The sequence below is a fragment of the Coregonus clupeaformis genome, chromosome 21 (assembly GCF_020615455.1).
Source record: "Coregonus clupeaformis isolate EN_2021a chromosome 21, ASM2061545v1, whole genome shotgun sequence".
NCBI classification, from domain to species: domain Eukaryota; kingdom Metazoa; phylum Chordata; class Actinopteri; order Salmoniformes; family Salmonidae; genus Coregonus; species Coregonus clupeaformis.
In genome coordinates, this window is record NC_059212.1 from 36,564,023 (window position 1) to 36,580,260 (window position 16,238).

General features: G+C 40.1%; 2 protein-coding genes across 8 annotated transcripts in view; one reads left to right on the plus strand and one right to left on the minus strand.

The window, feature by feature from the left end:
• LOC121535340 (dystrobrevin alpha) overlaps positions 1-9,053 on the minus strand; it is a 53,184-nt gene extending 44,131 nt beyond the window's left edge. For 3 of the 6 annotated variants that reach the window (XM_041842314.2, XM_041842310.2, XM_041842309.2), the window contains exon 1: positions 6,971-7,202. In XM_041842314.2, the coding sequence (XP_041698248.1) occupies positions 6,971-6,987 (17 nt within the window). In that variant the 5' untranslated portion in view covers positions 6,988-7,202. Of the gene's footprint in view, positions 1-6,970; positions 7,203-8,841 lie in introns of those variants that run through there. The other 3 variants (XM_041842315.2, XM_041842311.2, XM_041842313.2) reach the window with 2 other exon arrangements.
• A 5,725-nt stretch (positions 9,054-14,778) lies between these two features.
• LOC121535338 (coiled-coil domain-containing protein 178) overlaps positions 14,779-16,238 on the plus strand; it is a 31,821-nt gene continuing 30,361 nt past the window's right edge. For both annotated transcript variants that reach the window (XM_041842307.1, XM_041842308.2), the window contains exons 1-2: positions 14,779-14,971; positions 15,145-15,228. In XM_041842307.1, the coding sequence (XP_041698241.1) occupies positions 15,171-15,228 (58 nt within the window). In that variant the 5' untranslated portion in view covers positions 14,779-14,971; positions 15,145-15,170. The remainder of the gene's footprint in view (positions 14,972-15,144; positions 15,229-16,238) is intronic.

Consider the following 16,238-nt stretch of genomic DNA (forward strand, 5'->3'; position numbering starts at 1 on the left):
GGGTCTCCCACACCAGGGTCCAGACAGGGCTTGGTACTTCGTGGGAGGAAGGAGAGGGGAAGCAGCGCGCCGAGGTCCAGACCAGACCAGGGGCGCAACAGGGAGGCTGAGAGAATGTGGTCGTCACGCCCGGAGCCGGGGTACTGTCACGCCCTGATTCATGGGACTCTTGTATGTTGAGTCAGGGTGTGGATATTCTATGTTGTATTTTCTATGTTGGCATTCTATGTTGTGTGTTTCTATGTTTGGCCGGGTGTGATTCCCAATCAGAGGCAGCTGTCGCTCGTTGTCTCTGATTGGGGATCATACTTAGGCAGCCTATTGGCACTCATTAGTTGTGGGATCTTGTTCCGGTTAGAGGCTTGTTTTGTGTGTAGCCTTAGGACTTCACGTTTCGTTGGTTTGTTGTTTTGTCGTGTGTTTATTCGGTGTAATAAATATGTACGCATTTCACGCTGCGCCTTGGTCTGACCCGTCCTTAAACGAACGTGACAATGGGGCTGAGTTGAAGAGGGCAGTTGATAAGCGTAAACCCAATAATGTGAAGGATCTTGAAAGTGTCTGCATAGAGGAATGGTCCAAAATCCCTCCAAATGTGTTCCTTAACCTTGCCAAACATTACAGGCAAAGACTCCATGCTGTTATCCTTGCCAGAGTTGGTTGCACTAAGTACTAAATGAGGGGTGCCAATAATGATGAAACCTTGATTTTGGTTACATTTATTTTGTATTAAATAATTGTATGATTTTGGTTGGTTCCATTGAAACATGAATAAAGAACAGTATTTCTCACATGTTGGTATTTTGAGTTTATCTCTATAATTATATTGTTTATATTTTTTAAAGTATTGTTTGTGCATTGCCAGTCAGGGGTGCCAGTAATTTTGGAGCCCACTGTACATACATATATACACATACATATACATTTCCTTTTTTTAAATATATTTCCCTTTATTACTTTCCAACCCCACCACCCCTTCCCTAATTCGAGTAAACTAGTGAACAACAATGCTTAGGCCTCTACTTCCAGCTTATACATACTATACAGTGGGGGAAAAAAGTATTTAGTCAGCCAACAATTGTGCAAGTTCTCCCACTTAAAAAGATGAGAGAGGCCTGTAATTTTCATCATAGGTACACGTCAACTATGACAGACAAATTGAGAAAAATAAATCCAGAAAATCACATTGTAGGATTTTTTATGAATTTATTTGCAAATTATGGTGGAAAATAAGTATTTGGTCACATACAAACAAGCAAGATTTCTGGCTCTCACAGACCTGTAACTTCTTCTTTAAGAGGCTCCTCTGTCCTCCACTCGTTACCTGTATTAATGGCACCTGTTTGAACTTGTTATCAGTATAAAAGACACCTGTCCACAACCTCAAACAGTCACACTCCAAACTCCACTATGGCCAAGACCAAAGAGCTGTCAAAGGACACCAGAAACAAAATTGTAGACCTGCACCAGGCTGGGAAGACTGAATCTGCAATAGGTAAGCAGCTTGGTTTGAAGAAATCAACTGTGGGAGCAATTATTAGGAAATGGAAGACATACAAGACCACTGATAATCTCCCTCGATCTGGGACTCCACGCAAGATCTCACCCCGTGGGGTCAAAATGATCACAAGAACGGTGAGCAAAAATCCCAGAACCACACGGGGGGACCTAGTGAATGACCTGCAGAGAGCTGGGACCAAAGTAACAAAGCCTACCATCAGTAACACACTACGCCGCCAGGGACTCAAATCCTGCAGTGCAAGACGTGTCCCCCTGCTTAAGCCAGTACATGTCCAGGCCCGTCTGAAGTTTGCTAGAGTGCATTTGGATGATCCAGAAGAGCATTGGGAGAATGTCATATGGTCAGATGAAACCAAAATATCACTTTTTGGTAAAAACTCAACTCGTCGTGTTTGGAGGACAAAGAATGCTGAGTTGCATCCAAAGAACACCATACCTACTGTGAAGCATGGGGGTGGAAACATCATGCTGTGGGGCTGTTTTTCTGCAAAGGGACCAGGACGACTGATCCGTGTAAAGGAAAGAATGAATGGGGCCATGTATCGTGAGATTTTGAGTGAAAACCTCCTTCCATCAGCAAGGGCATTGAAGATGAAACGTGGCTGGGTCTTTCAGCATGACAATGATCCCAAACACACCGCCCGGGCAACGAAGGAGTGGCTTCGTAAGAAGCATTTCAAGGTCCTGGAGTGGCCTAGCCAGTCTCCAGATCTCAACCCCATAGAAAATCTTTGGAGGGAGTTGAAAGTCTGTGTTGCCCAGCGACAGCCCCAAAACATCACTGCTCTAGAGGAGATCTGCATGGAGGAATGGGCCAAAATACCAGCAACAGTGTGTGAAAACCTTGTGAAGACTTACAGAAAACGTTTGACCTGTGTCATTGCCAACAAAGGGTATATAACAAAGTATTGAGAAACTTTTGTTATTGACCAAATACTTATTTTCCACCATAATTTGCAAATAAATTCATAAAAAATCCTCCAATGTGATTTTCTGGATTTTTTTTCCTCATTTTGTCTGTCATAGTTGACGTGTACCTATGATGAAAATTACAGGCCTCTCTCATCTTTTTAAGTGGGAGAACTTGCACAATTGGTGGCTGACTAAATACTTTTTTTCCCCACTGTACCACGTGTTCTTGTCAAACTGTCAACAGAGTAACTAGCAAGCAGCAAGATATGCCAAATATCTAATTTTCCCACCTTTCCTCAACTACCTCCCAAGACGTTTCTAGAAGAGATTTTGTCTGATTTCTAGATTATATGACATTATGTTTTCCACTGAACCCTCTTCAATAAACAAAATCAAGACAGACTGGGGTAGTGAACTTGAACTTGACCTTACAGATGACTGGTGGGAGGAGGCCCTTATTAGGGTTAACTCCACATCCTCATGTGATCAGTTAAGTTTAATTCAGTTCAAGGTCTCGCACAGAATTCACTACACCAAAGAAAAACTTAGTAAATTCCTCCCAGACACAAATGACACGTGATAGATGTTCAATCACTCCGGCAGACCACACTCATATGTTTTATTCTTGTTCTAAGCTGTCTGAGTATTGGTCATCCTTTTTTAATACTCTCTCTAAAATTCTAGATATTGACCTGCAGCCTTGTCATTTGATAGCTATATTTGGAGTTCCATCTTTGTTGCCTAGTCTCACTAAAAGTAAAGCAGACGTTGTAGTGTTTGCTTCCAGCCGGCAGAGCTTGCTTAATTGGAAATCCTCAAAACCTCCCACTGTATCAGCCTGGTTGAAAGATCTAATGTAATTTCTACACTTTGAAATTAAATACACTTTGAGAGGTTGTACTGATAACTTTTTCTTGAGATGGCAGCCTTTAATTTCCTTTTTTGAATAGTTGCCTTCTATTGATCAGGAGTAAGAATTTTGGCCAACGGGATATGAGAGGGTGTGGGAGGGAAGGGATAGTATGTTGTTATATTTATTTTTTATTTTTGTGTATGTACAGTACCAGTCAAAAGTTTGGACACACCTACTCATTCAAGGGTTTGTCTTTATTTTTACTATTTTCTACATTGTAGAATAATAGTGAAGACATCAAAACTATGAAATAACACATATGGAATCATGTAGTAACCAAAACAATGTTAAACAAATCAAAATATATTTTTTATTTGAGATTCTTCAAAGTAGCCACCCTTTGCCTTGATGACAGCTTTGTACACTCTTGGCATTCTCTCAACCAGCTTCATGAGGAATGCTTTTCCAACAGTCTTGAAGGAGTTCCCACATATGCTGAGCACTTGTTGGCTGCTTTTCCTTCACTCTGGGGTCCAACTCATCCCAAACCATCTCAATTGGGTTGAGGTCGGGTGAAGGTGGAGGCCAGGTCATCTGATGCAGCACTCCATCACTCTCCTTGGTCAAATGGCCCTTACACAGCCTTTAGGTGTGTTTTTGGTCATTGTCCTGTTGAAAAACAAATAATAGTCCCACTAAGCGCAAACCAGATGGGATGGCGTATCGCTGCAGAATGCTGTGGGAGCCATGCTGGTTAAGTGTGCCTTGAATTCTAAATAAATCACTGACAGTGTCACCAGCAAAGCACCCCCACACCATCACACCTCCTCCTCCATGCTTCGCGGTGGGAACCACACATGCAGAGATCATCCGTTCACCTACTCTGCATCTCACAAAGACACGGCAGTTGTAACCAAAAATCTCAAATTTGGACTCATCAGACCAAAGGACAGATTTCCACCGCTCTAATGTCCATTGGTCGTGTTTCCTGGCCCAAGCAAGTCTCTTCTTCTTATTGGTGTCCTTTAGTAGTGTTTTTTTGCAGCAATTCGACCATGAAGGCCTGATTCACGCGGTCTCTTCTGAACAGTTGATGTTGAGATTTGTCTGTTACTTGAACTCTGTGAAGCATTTATTTGTTCTACAATCTGAGGTGCAGTTAATTGCCGATTTCTGAGGCTGGTAACTTGAATGAACTTAACCTCTGCAGCAGAGGTAACTCTGGGTCTTCCTTTCCTGTGGCAGTCCTCATGAGAGCCAGTTTCATCATAGCGCTTGATGGTTTTCGCGACTGCACTTGAAGAAACTTTCAAAGTTCTTGAAATGTTCCATATTGACTGACCTAATGTAATGATGGACTGTTGTTTCTCTTTGCTTATTTGAGCTGTTCTTGCCATAATATGAACTTGTTCTTTTACCAAATAGGGCTATCTTCTGTATACCCCCCCCTACCTTGTCACAACACAACTGATTGGCTCAAACGCATTAAGAAGGAAAGAAATTGCACAAATTAACTTTTAACCAGGCACACCTGTTAATTCCAGGTGACTACCTCATGAAGCTGGTTGAGCGAATGCCAAGAGTGTGCAAAGCTGTCATCAAGGCAAAGGGTGGCTACTTTGAAGACTCTCAAATATAAAATATATTTTGATTTGTTTAACACCTTTTTGGTTACTACATGATTCCATATGTGTTATTTCATAGATTTGATGTCTTCACTATTATTCTACTATGTAGAAAATAGTAAAAAATTAAGAAAAACCCTGGAATTAGTAGGTGTGTCCAAACTTTTGACTGGTACTGTATATGTATATTTATATATTATTATTTCCAATTGTATGTTTTAATTTATTTTATTTTTGTATGTATGGTGCTTTTGTTGTTAAGGGGAGGGAGGTGTTTCAACAAGTATAGAGGGGATAAAAGGATGTATCTGTTCAATTTGTAATTTGTATTCCTTTATATGTCCAATAAACAAAATCTATAAAAAATTAAAATTAAAATAAAGATATGCCAAATAACAGTCTAAAAACCACTTGAGGGCAAATAAATCAGATTTTACTGTTCAAACACAAGTTGCATGGCCAGGAATCAGATTTGTATCTTCAAACTGCCAATGTGAACAAGGCTTAAGAGGAAGTAGCAAGCATTTCTTAAATGGTCTGTTTGAGATACAAGTTTCAGGTGGGGTTTTTGAAGTGTTTATTTTTCTTCTCCAATTTATGCTTTGGGCACAAATGGGAGTATAGATTGAGTCAAAAACATTATTTGGGTATAAGTTAACAGAATATTAAAAGTGAGATTTTCACTGGACAGTTACTTCAAAAGTACAAATGTATAGAATTGCAGGAAATTAGCTTTAAAACTGCACATTTTCTCTCAGCACCATGAAAACATTTGTAGAATTGCAGGAAACTAGATTTAAAACTGTAAAATATTATCTCTGCCCCATGGGATTTATTTTTAGAATTGCAGTAAATTAGCAAAACACAGTCTCTGTGGCCAAGCGGAGGGCCTCTAAAATCCTAGGGGAAACACTGATGACAGATCATTTCTTACCAGTTGACCTTCAGGACACACTAAATAATGTAAGTATGTAAACAAAAGTCAGTCGCCAGCAGACTACAGGGCATTGAAAAACTTGAATGAGACAAGGCTGAGTGTTTCACAGGGGCAGAGTGGCAGAGCTAGCGAACGCTCACACCATGCCTCGCTGCACACTGTCCAAAGCAATCTAATACACCTAGTCATGTGCTTAGTTGCCATAGCAAAGAAGTAGCAAAGAACCCAGTCACTCCATTGTCCATTTCTAAAAGACAGGGTGCAATGTCGTTGTCGTCACCCCCCCCCTTTAGAGGGGTCCAAAGTTTGTGGAGCAATGTTTTTCACCAACCTTTCGTCATACATCTTCTCTTGAAGATCTAACAGACACCATTCATGTTTGAATCAGGATTTGAATACATTGCAATTACAAATAGAATAAATCTACAATAGAACTTGTCCATTATACAATGACAACAGAAATGATAAACGACTTTGACTCATTACACTCGTTCTACTAAGACTGGTCACTTTTCAACAAATAGGGCTGTAGAATGTATATAATTGAAAGGGATAAATATGCAAATATTATGCAGTGGTCTCAGGTTACAGGCAGGAACTTCCAAATGTTTCATTCCAAATTCAAGGTATTGTACACATAAACAAAATGGACAACTATTTTTCTGCACACAGACCCTTTTCTGCAGTTACGCCCTCTATGGTAACACCGGGTGAAATTGATAAAAAGTACTGCATTCACTAGACACTGTTTTCACACAATAAAGATGACTGTAAACAAAAAGTATCTGTCTGTAATGTCAAGTTTTAGTTGAAGTAAGTTACAACAATGTTAAACACTTTTCAGTGAATAATTCATTAATCATCCTAGCACAATCTACTGGAGATGTCTCATCTACAGTAGTGCAGAAATGCATAACTAACTAATAATAACATGGTAAAACTCCCTTTTCATATCACAAAAGAAACAGACAAGTTCTTGTGCCAAGTATTTGACCTTACGAAGGCTATTTTTAATCTGTGAAATAAATAGCTAAGATTGACACAAACTACTATTCCCCTGGTGAAGATTGACAACAAACAACACAAATCAGGAGATTACAAACTTGTCAATGTTGAACGTACCCTTCAGAATGTACCATGTTCCTCTGTTTCCTTCTCCTTTTCTGTCTGTGTGCTACTCCAAAGGCATGTCCTTCTTAACAACAACTGTACAGAGTATAAAGCCCTCTCTACCAGGCAAACATGACATCAAAAGCAGCCAGCACCAGTTGGATGGTGGTTAGCTTAGCTACAGTCAGATATCTGAAATTAGAAACTGTCAGGACACAGCTTGTGTTGCTGCCTCTATCTTTAACTTCAAATGAACAGGCTCCACATTCTTGTACAGCTTTACTGGCTCTCCAGTTGCAGCCCCTTCCAACCTCTCGCTTGGCGCCTGCCCAGCGAGCATTACTCTTGCTCTGTGCTAGTGTCAGATACACTCGCTGTATTCGAAAATAACTGCCCTAAAACGAGCAAATCATCGTACACCATAAACATTGCAGATGACTTGTAACTCTCCACCGCTGCCAGAATCAAACTAAGGCTATAAAGTCAGTTTCTCTCAGCGATATTAAAATGATCACATTTATTGATGCAGTGGATAAATAGACTCTCTTGCCCAGTTATTAACAGAGCTCCAGGCTGCTGAACCATTCCCTTATAAGTCCCTTATTTATATTATGGCTCTATTTTTACCACAGGTGAAGAAAGAAAAGCACAGGAGACTGTGGTGGTTTTCATTTATATTCTTAAACTACTTGGATCAGGTTGTCATACAGTATTTCCGGGACACGAGCAGTTGCTTGAGTTGTGACCCTGCATTTCCCCATAGCAGACTGAGTCATAAGCTATATATTGCAGCTGTTCATGTATTTACTCCTTCCACTGATTGCCCAGTGTTATTTTTACATCATGAGAATATAATTGATGTTGGCATCTGATTTCCAACCACAGTGTAGAGCTGGGTGTAGAGCTGTCTACTTCGTTCAGTTATGAAGTTAACTGTACAGAAATCACCAACAAAAACACCCATCACATATTAAAATTGTGTATTTATAGCAGCATATATGGTCAGTTAATAAGAAGTCTAAACTGTCTTATGTTGTCTGTCAGGGAGTGTATTACATTGGACACTGCAGTGTCTCTGAGTTGTACCAGTCAGTTCTCTGCTTGTGTGGCCTCTGGCCTGGGCAGACAGCACTGACTGGTACAACTCAGAGACATTGCAAAGAGGCCATGGGTCATTGCTCCACAAGACAAAAACGTTGTTTTTGACATGTTTATGGTTGTTGTTCCTGAATATAACTTTGTTGTTCCTGAATTGACACTTTGTTCCAATGTGAACTCCTTTGTGGGGGAAAACAACTCTGAAACTGTCAGCTTTACAGTGGTGATTAGTGAAACTGCTTCAGGTAATCTCTGCAACAACAGAAACAACTGGATGGGTGGGAAATGAATGCCGCTATATACCAAACTGTTGGTTGATGATGCCATTACTGTTTTACAACCAGCCATGATTGCCATGTCAATGACTACATTACTTTATCTAGAATGGATCGTGCTCAGCTCTGGTGTATTTCAGAAAGAATTGAGAAACAGTATGATTGACAGTGTGAAATACTGAGAGCATCATATTTAAATGTTTTTTGTCAAACACACGTGAGTGAAGAAAGGCAACAGGCAGCAGATGACAGATTTATATGCACATCCATTGCAAAATAAACTGTATCCATGTAACGAGAGGCATCTCTACAAATGAGCGATATAACGGTGTCATTTTTACAACCCCCAAATTGTCAATAGTTTAACCCTATTAAATGGCATGCATTTTGCCTCGTCATAAAAAAAGATCGATCTCACTAGTTCCTATTACACAGTAACTTGGATTTTAAACGAGTGATAATGTCGTTTCACTACCGATGTTGCAGTTCATTTGTGCTGTCTATACTTACCAGGATTTCGAGGCATGGTCATAAAACTGCATTGTTTACATCCAGGAATTGAAGTGTCAGCCGTATCCATAGATATGATTACGAATCATTTAGATCAATTGTCCATTACCCCTAGAACGGTGATAATCCTGTTATTACTAACGCTTTTTGCAGTGGTGCTGTGTTCGAAATTTTCGAGTAACGTTACCGCAACCCAGCATTTGCCTCGAGTATGTGGCCTCTGCCGATGACGTAATGTGGAATCTCTTCACTTGCTTCAGTGAATTCTTACCAAATGTTGAAGTTGACAAAAGAAACATACAAACACATAATTATTCAACTCACCATGACTACAATGCACAGGAAGGATACGTGCAGTGTGTGGAAACAATCCCCATCTGATTTTTATTATTATTATTTATATATGTTGTTGTTGTTGTTGTTGTTGTTGAAATGGTGAGTACTGATGAGAGAAATCTGCATTTCACATCAAAGTCAGATAAGCACAGTAATAGCAGCTTGGTTTGTGATTATCAGTGGCCACTTTCAGAGTAAGCTATGCCTCTTTTAAAAGACAGAACATCCTCCTCACACAGATAGAGAGGATGCAAAGTACAACAAAAATGCACCCCCACCTGGGGTGTATACACTAGAACCCTAACCCTAACCCTAATCATCTTAACCCCTACACTTACCTTGACCATAACCCTTACCTAACCTAACCCTACCCTTAAACCTTACCTTAACTGTTTTACTTTTTAACTTCAATAGGGTTACGTCAGAGTTGGACCACGTACATACTTTTCTGTTTTCACTAGGAACCAAATGAACCAAATGGAAGCCAACAGAAGCAAACAGAATAAAACAAGGAGGGACCTACATTAATTTGTCCAATAGAAACTCTCGTTTACGTTGCAAAACGTTTTGCAACTGTTTTGCTTCCTTGCAACTGTTTGCTATGGTCTTCTTCTAAATGAAGTTTGCCACCTGAGATGGTGGCAAACTTCAGTCACATTTGATAATCCTTTTCCAGTCTCTGCTTGTAAAGTAGTAATTGTAAGTATTCTCAGTACAACTTGTAGGACAGAACACAGTGTGTATTTACTGATGGTGTTAAATCAGGTTTTCTGGACATACAGTGGGGAGAACAAGTATTTGATACACTGCCGATTTTGCAGGTTTTCCTACTTACAAAGCATGTAGAGGTCTGTAATTTTTTATCATAGGTACACTTCAACTGTGAGAGGCGGAATCTAAAACAAAAATCCAGAAAATCACATTGTATGATTTTTAAGTAATTAATTTGCATTTTATTGCATGACATAAGTATTTGATCACCTATCAACCAGTAAGAATTTCGGCTCTCACAGACCTGTTAGTTTTTCTTTAAGAAGCCCTCCTGTTCTCCACTCATTACCTGTATTAACTGCACCTGTTTGAACTCGTTACCTGTATAAAAGACACCTGTCTCAAACAGACTCCAACCTCTCCACAATGGCCAAGACCAGAGAGCTGTGTAAGGACATCAGGGATAAAATTGTAGACCTGCACAAGGCTGGGATGGGCTACAGGACAATAGGCAAGCAGCTTGGTGAGAAGGCAACAACTGTTGGCGCAATTATTAGAAAATGAAAGAAGTTCAAGATGACGGTCAATCACCCTCGGTCTGGGGCTCCATGCAAGATCTCACCTCGTGGGGCATCAATGATCATGAGGAAGGTGAGGGATCAGCCCAGAACTACACGGCAGGACCTGGTCAATGACCTGAAGAGAGCTGGGACCACAGTCTCAAAGATAACCATTAGTAACACACTACGCCGTCATGGATTAAAATCCTGCAGTGCACGCAAGGTCCCCCTGCTCAAGCCAGCGCATGTCCAGGCCCGTCTAAAGTTTGCCAATGACCATCTGGATGATCCAGAGGAGGAATGGGAGAAGGTAATGTGGTCTGATGAGACAAAAATAGAGCTTTTTGGTCTAAACTCCACTCACCGTGTTTGGAGGAAGAAGAAGGATGAGTACAACCCCAAGAACACCATCCCAACCGTGAAGCATGGAGGTGGAAATATCATTCTTTGGGGATGCTTTTCTGCAAAGGGGACAGGACGACTGCACCGTATTGAGGGAAGGATGGATGGGGCCATGTATCGCGAGATCTTGGCCAATAACCTCCTTCCCTCAGTAAGAGCATTGAAGATGGGTCGTGGCTGGGTCTTCCAGCATGACAACGACCCGAAACACACAGCCAGGGCAACTAAGGAGTGTCTCCGTAAGAAGCATCTCAAGGTCCTGGAGTGGCCTAGCCAGTCTCCAGACCTGAACCCAATAGAAAATCTTTGGAGGGAGCTGAAAGTCCGTATTGCCCAGCGACAGCCCCGAAACCTGAAGGATCTGGAGAAGGTCTGTATGGAGGAGTGGGCCAAAATCCCTGCTGCAGTATGTGCAAACCTGGTCAAGACCTACAGGAAACGTATGATCTCTGTAATTGCAAACAAAGGTTTCTGTACCAAATATTAAGTTCTGCTTTTCTGATGTATCAAATACTTATGTCATGCAATAAAATGCAAATTAATTACTTAAAAATCATACAATGTGATTTTCTGGATTTTTGTTTTAGATTCCGTCTCTTACAGTTGAAGTGTACCTATGATAAAAATTACAGACCTCTACATGCTTTGTAAGTAGGAAAACCTGCAAAATCGGCAGTGTATCAAATACTTGTTCTCCCCGCTGTAACAAAGGGTGTCCCACAGGGATCGATTCTTGGTCCGGTTCTTTTCACTATTTACATTAACAATATTGGTTTATCTGTAAAAAAATTTTTTAATAAATGTACCTGTATGCAGATGACACTGTGATGTATGCTACTGCCCTGCAGCTGACCAGGCTCTGTCAGAGCTTCAATCTGCCTTTATTGCCCTGCAGAGAGCCTTTGTTGAACTGAAATTGGTACTTAGTGCAGGTAAAACCAAGTATATGTTATTTTCCAAATCAAGTAAAAATGTATCTGATGATTTATGCATAGGTGCTTTGGATAGTGCCCTTATTGATCGTCCCCTCTTATAAATATCTGGGTACCTGGATTGATGAAAAGCTATCTTTTAAAAGCATGTTGATGAGTTAGTTAAGAAGTTAAGAATTAAAATAAGCTTATTCTATAGGAACAGGTCCTGTCTTTTGTTAAACAGTAGAAAACAAATAATTTTGTCAACATTCATTCCGGTTATTATTATATGGCGATATCTTCTATATGATTGCTATATTGAAGCCGTTGGAAGCATTTTATTATAGCGCATTGCGCTTTATTGCGGGCGATAGGTTCAGTACACATAATTGCATTTTGTATCAGAAAGTAGGCTGGTCCTCCTTGAAGTCTCGTAGATCGATGCATTGCAGTGCTTTTGTCTATAAAGCCCTCTTGCATGAACTTTCGCCATACCTTACCTCATTGTTAACCTTCAGATGTATAAGTTACCAGACTCAGGGATGGCTAACCCTGGAGATCCCTTCAATCTCCACTGAGTTAGGTATATCTGCTTTTAGTTTTTTTGCGCCTCTCATATGGAATGAACTCCAAAAGTCCTTAAAGTTGGTGGAGTTGGTGCCTGTAGGGCATTTCCAGCCTGGTCTCATAGACCAGACGTAACATAGTAAATGTACATCTGGGACACTCAAAATAGGATGATATGTTAGGTTTGGTATGGTTACATAAGACAGATGGTTACTTAAGTCAAAAACTAAAGTAGGGTGGTTGGGTGGGCGTATAACACAAATGTCTACCAAAGGTAGGTGCGTTTTGCAAATTCGTAACATATAATTTGAATTGTAATTCGTAACATATCATACGAAATGGGTGATGGACATCCACAAATTAATACATACCATACAAAAAGTAACATATCATACTAAATGAGTATCTCAGATTTACATACAGAATAACACAAAATGCTCTGAGACCAGGTTGGCAATTCAGGCAGATGTTAGAAGGCCTCTGCTTTGATGTTAGAGGGCCTCTGCTTCAGTCTGACACCAACAGGCTCCTGAACAGCTTCTATCCCCAAGCCATAAGACTGCTAAGTAGCTAACAAAATGGCTACACAAACTGAGTTGACCCTTGTATTTTATATTTTAGTCTCTATGCATACTCACAGGACTCGACACACTCATGCACACTGACACTCCAACACACACAACACACTTCATTTGCTCACGTGCATGTTACACACACACTTCACTTGCTCACACACACATGACATGCACACACATTTATAATGACTCTACACACACGCACACACACTCACATAAATCATCATAAACGCTGCTGCTACTCTGTTTATCATATATCTTGATGTCTATTACTCCAGTATCCATGCACACTGTAAATATGATATTAGAACTGACACTGTATATAGCTTACTTACTTATTGTGTTCTTCTTATTTCTTTGTATGTGTTTTTGTTCTACCTTATGTTATTTTTAGTACTACATTGATATTGATTACTGCATTGTTGGATTTAGAAAGGCATTTCACTGTACTTAAAACTTGAAACTTTACTGAGGAATGTGTTTGTTTCTTATGGTAGTTTTGCTTTTTGTGTTTTGTGTTTGCTTTTCATGTATTGTCTCACTGGGCACACACTGGTTGAATCAACGTTGTTTCCACGTCATTTCAATAAAATTACGCTGAACCAACAAGGAATAGACATTGAATTGACATCTGTGCCAGTGGGGTGCAATTGATGTTTATAGATATGTATAGTGCAATTGTTGTTTATTGATGTGTTTATGCAGGGCTCATCTGCGAAAGAGTCTGTGGTCTCAGCATGACTCCCTGCTTAAATGGAGGTTAAAAAACTATCAAAAAAATAAATGGTGGCTGTGTCGAGTGGAGTGGACTTGAGACAGCTGAGGCAGCAGAGGTATGTATTGTGTTTAATAGCTTACTGTTTTATTTTTTTGTAGATTGAGAGAGGGTGCCGTTTTATGCATGTACACTTTAGTCTGTTAGACCTTTGTTATAGAATCCCTGTTGAATATTGTGTTTGCTGTGCTGCACTGAAAATCAGTTTGCTGTGCTTCCACTTAACATTTGCTGTGTTTTCGTTCAGGCCTTTGTAAAACTGTAAACTACCTTTGGTGACATCCAAGTTACGCCTGCCCAGTAAATCGGCGTACTGTGCCGTATTTGTAATAAAATCTATATATTTTGTGATAGTCCTGTCTTGCATGCTTCCATACCAGTATCCAGTTGAGGTCTTATTGACCCTGCCCTATCCTAGAACGTGTCTCACAGATCTAACAATGGTAGGCCTATAATGTCTGTTCCTTATTTTGTTTAACTTGTAGAGCATTCAATTGCGCTTTAAGTGGAAATGGCATTGATTGCCAGTAGGATATAAGTAACAGTTATTGTGTTGGTATCTCATCAATTTATGATCAATAAACAGATCATTTTTATTTTATACTTGTAATGAATGCATGTGCAATTGCTGCTTAGGCACAAATGTGATGCCCCATTGAAAATCAGGATGAGTCTCACTGTCCTTTCATTCATAGGCTAACTTGCTTCATGACTCATTTCTACAACAAGCCGTACCCTAATATAATTACATTTAATATTCCTCTGACTCCTAGTCAGCCAAACAGTTTCACTGGGAAACTTCATGCAACTTATCATTCTAAAATGTTGATAGAGTATCTCAAAATGTCTAGACTTTAGCCTAATCTTGGTGAAAAGGTTCCTCTGAATTAATACAATGCATAATATGTCCCTCTAACTTAGATGGCAGATGAGCAATGCCTGTGTCATGCAAAGAGCCTCGAGAAGCCGAGAAAAACTACAAAATTGAATAATATTTGTCATTTTATAAAGTACAGTGAAAAAACCTATGCTACTGTTCTGAATGCAGCCCTTTGCTTGTTGCTTAGCAACCATGTGATACGGGTAGTTTACGTAGCTATACAAGACGGAATAGAATCGCGTGGGGCATTATAACTCCTTTCTCCTAGCTTTCTGGTCAGAAAATAAAGTTTGTTGAAAATTTCACCGGATATATTGTTTCCGGATAAAGTATCTGTAGTAGTTACATTGGCGCCTGAATCAGGATGTTATCATTTTAAAAGAACGAGGGCCTATCCATTCTGCGAACAAGTAAGTTGATAGCCAACTCGCTCATGCTTCGACTTTATTCCATGATGAGACATGACACACACCTAGCCTGCTTTTTGCCATTAGGTTACACAGTGGCAAGATGTAAAGTTAGCAAATAAGTGACTTAATTTCACCAACATTGATCTAACTAACAATAATTTGTTTTTGCACAGGATTGTGGAGATTGCATATTGCTACAATGCCTGAAGTTGAACCACTCAGATTTCCATCCAGGGAAGGGGGGCCAAGTTTACAAGGTTTGAATGATATTTTGCACAAATAACAACCCCCCCCCCCCCACCCCACACACCTAAACACTTGAAAGGCTATTGAAACAGAACAGAGATACAGGTGGTAGCATTATTCTACAATGGGTATACTGTCTGTCATGACACATTGTCTTGCTTCTAAAGAGACACTTGAGACAGATTGGCACAACAGCAGGTAATGTACTCTATCACATTACAGTCCATCACAAAAGGTGAAAGTCGCTCACTTGCTTAATCATATTTCCTATGAGCGCTCCACCTGCAGCATCATCTTACATAGAGTAGGCTATGTTTTGCCTTGAAAGCACTGGCCTAAAGTGTATGTAAGCCTGGGTAGGATATCTGTTTCAACATTGTGCATTTAGGCCAGGAGCCATACTGCAGCCAGATGGCGCCCTTCCACCACTAAGCCTATGTTGGCCTTGAGTCTCCCACTGGAGGCTCAAATTAGGCTTCCCTGGCCCTTTGCCTATTCACTGATGCTTACAAAACAGTGATTGGTAATATGAACAGTTATGGGTGATAGTGTAAATGACATAAGATAATTGTCGTATTGTCATAACACTGTGTAAGTCTCTTTCACACAAAGTGGATTACGTGTCCGATATACTATATCTTTGTATCTGATTTTAAAGGATACAAATGTCATATTCATTATACCTTATGTTATACTGTCATACTGTTGTTTGTATGTATCTGTCACACCCTGACTCTGGGGACTCCTATTTGTTGAGTCAGGGTGTGTATATTCTATGTTGTGATTGTCTATGTTGTAAGTCTAGTATGTCTAGATCTATGTTGGCCGGTGTGGTTCCCAATCAGAGGCAGCTGTCGCTCGTTGTCTCTGATTGGGGACCATACTTAGGCAGCCTATTGGCACTAGTGGGTTGTGGGATCTTGTTCCGTGTGAGGTTTGTTGTGTGTACCTTAGGAAGTCACGTTTCGTTGGTTTATTGTTTTGTCGTTGTTTATTAAGTTTAAAATAAACATGTATGCAT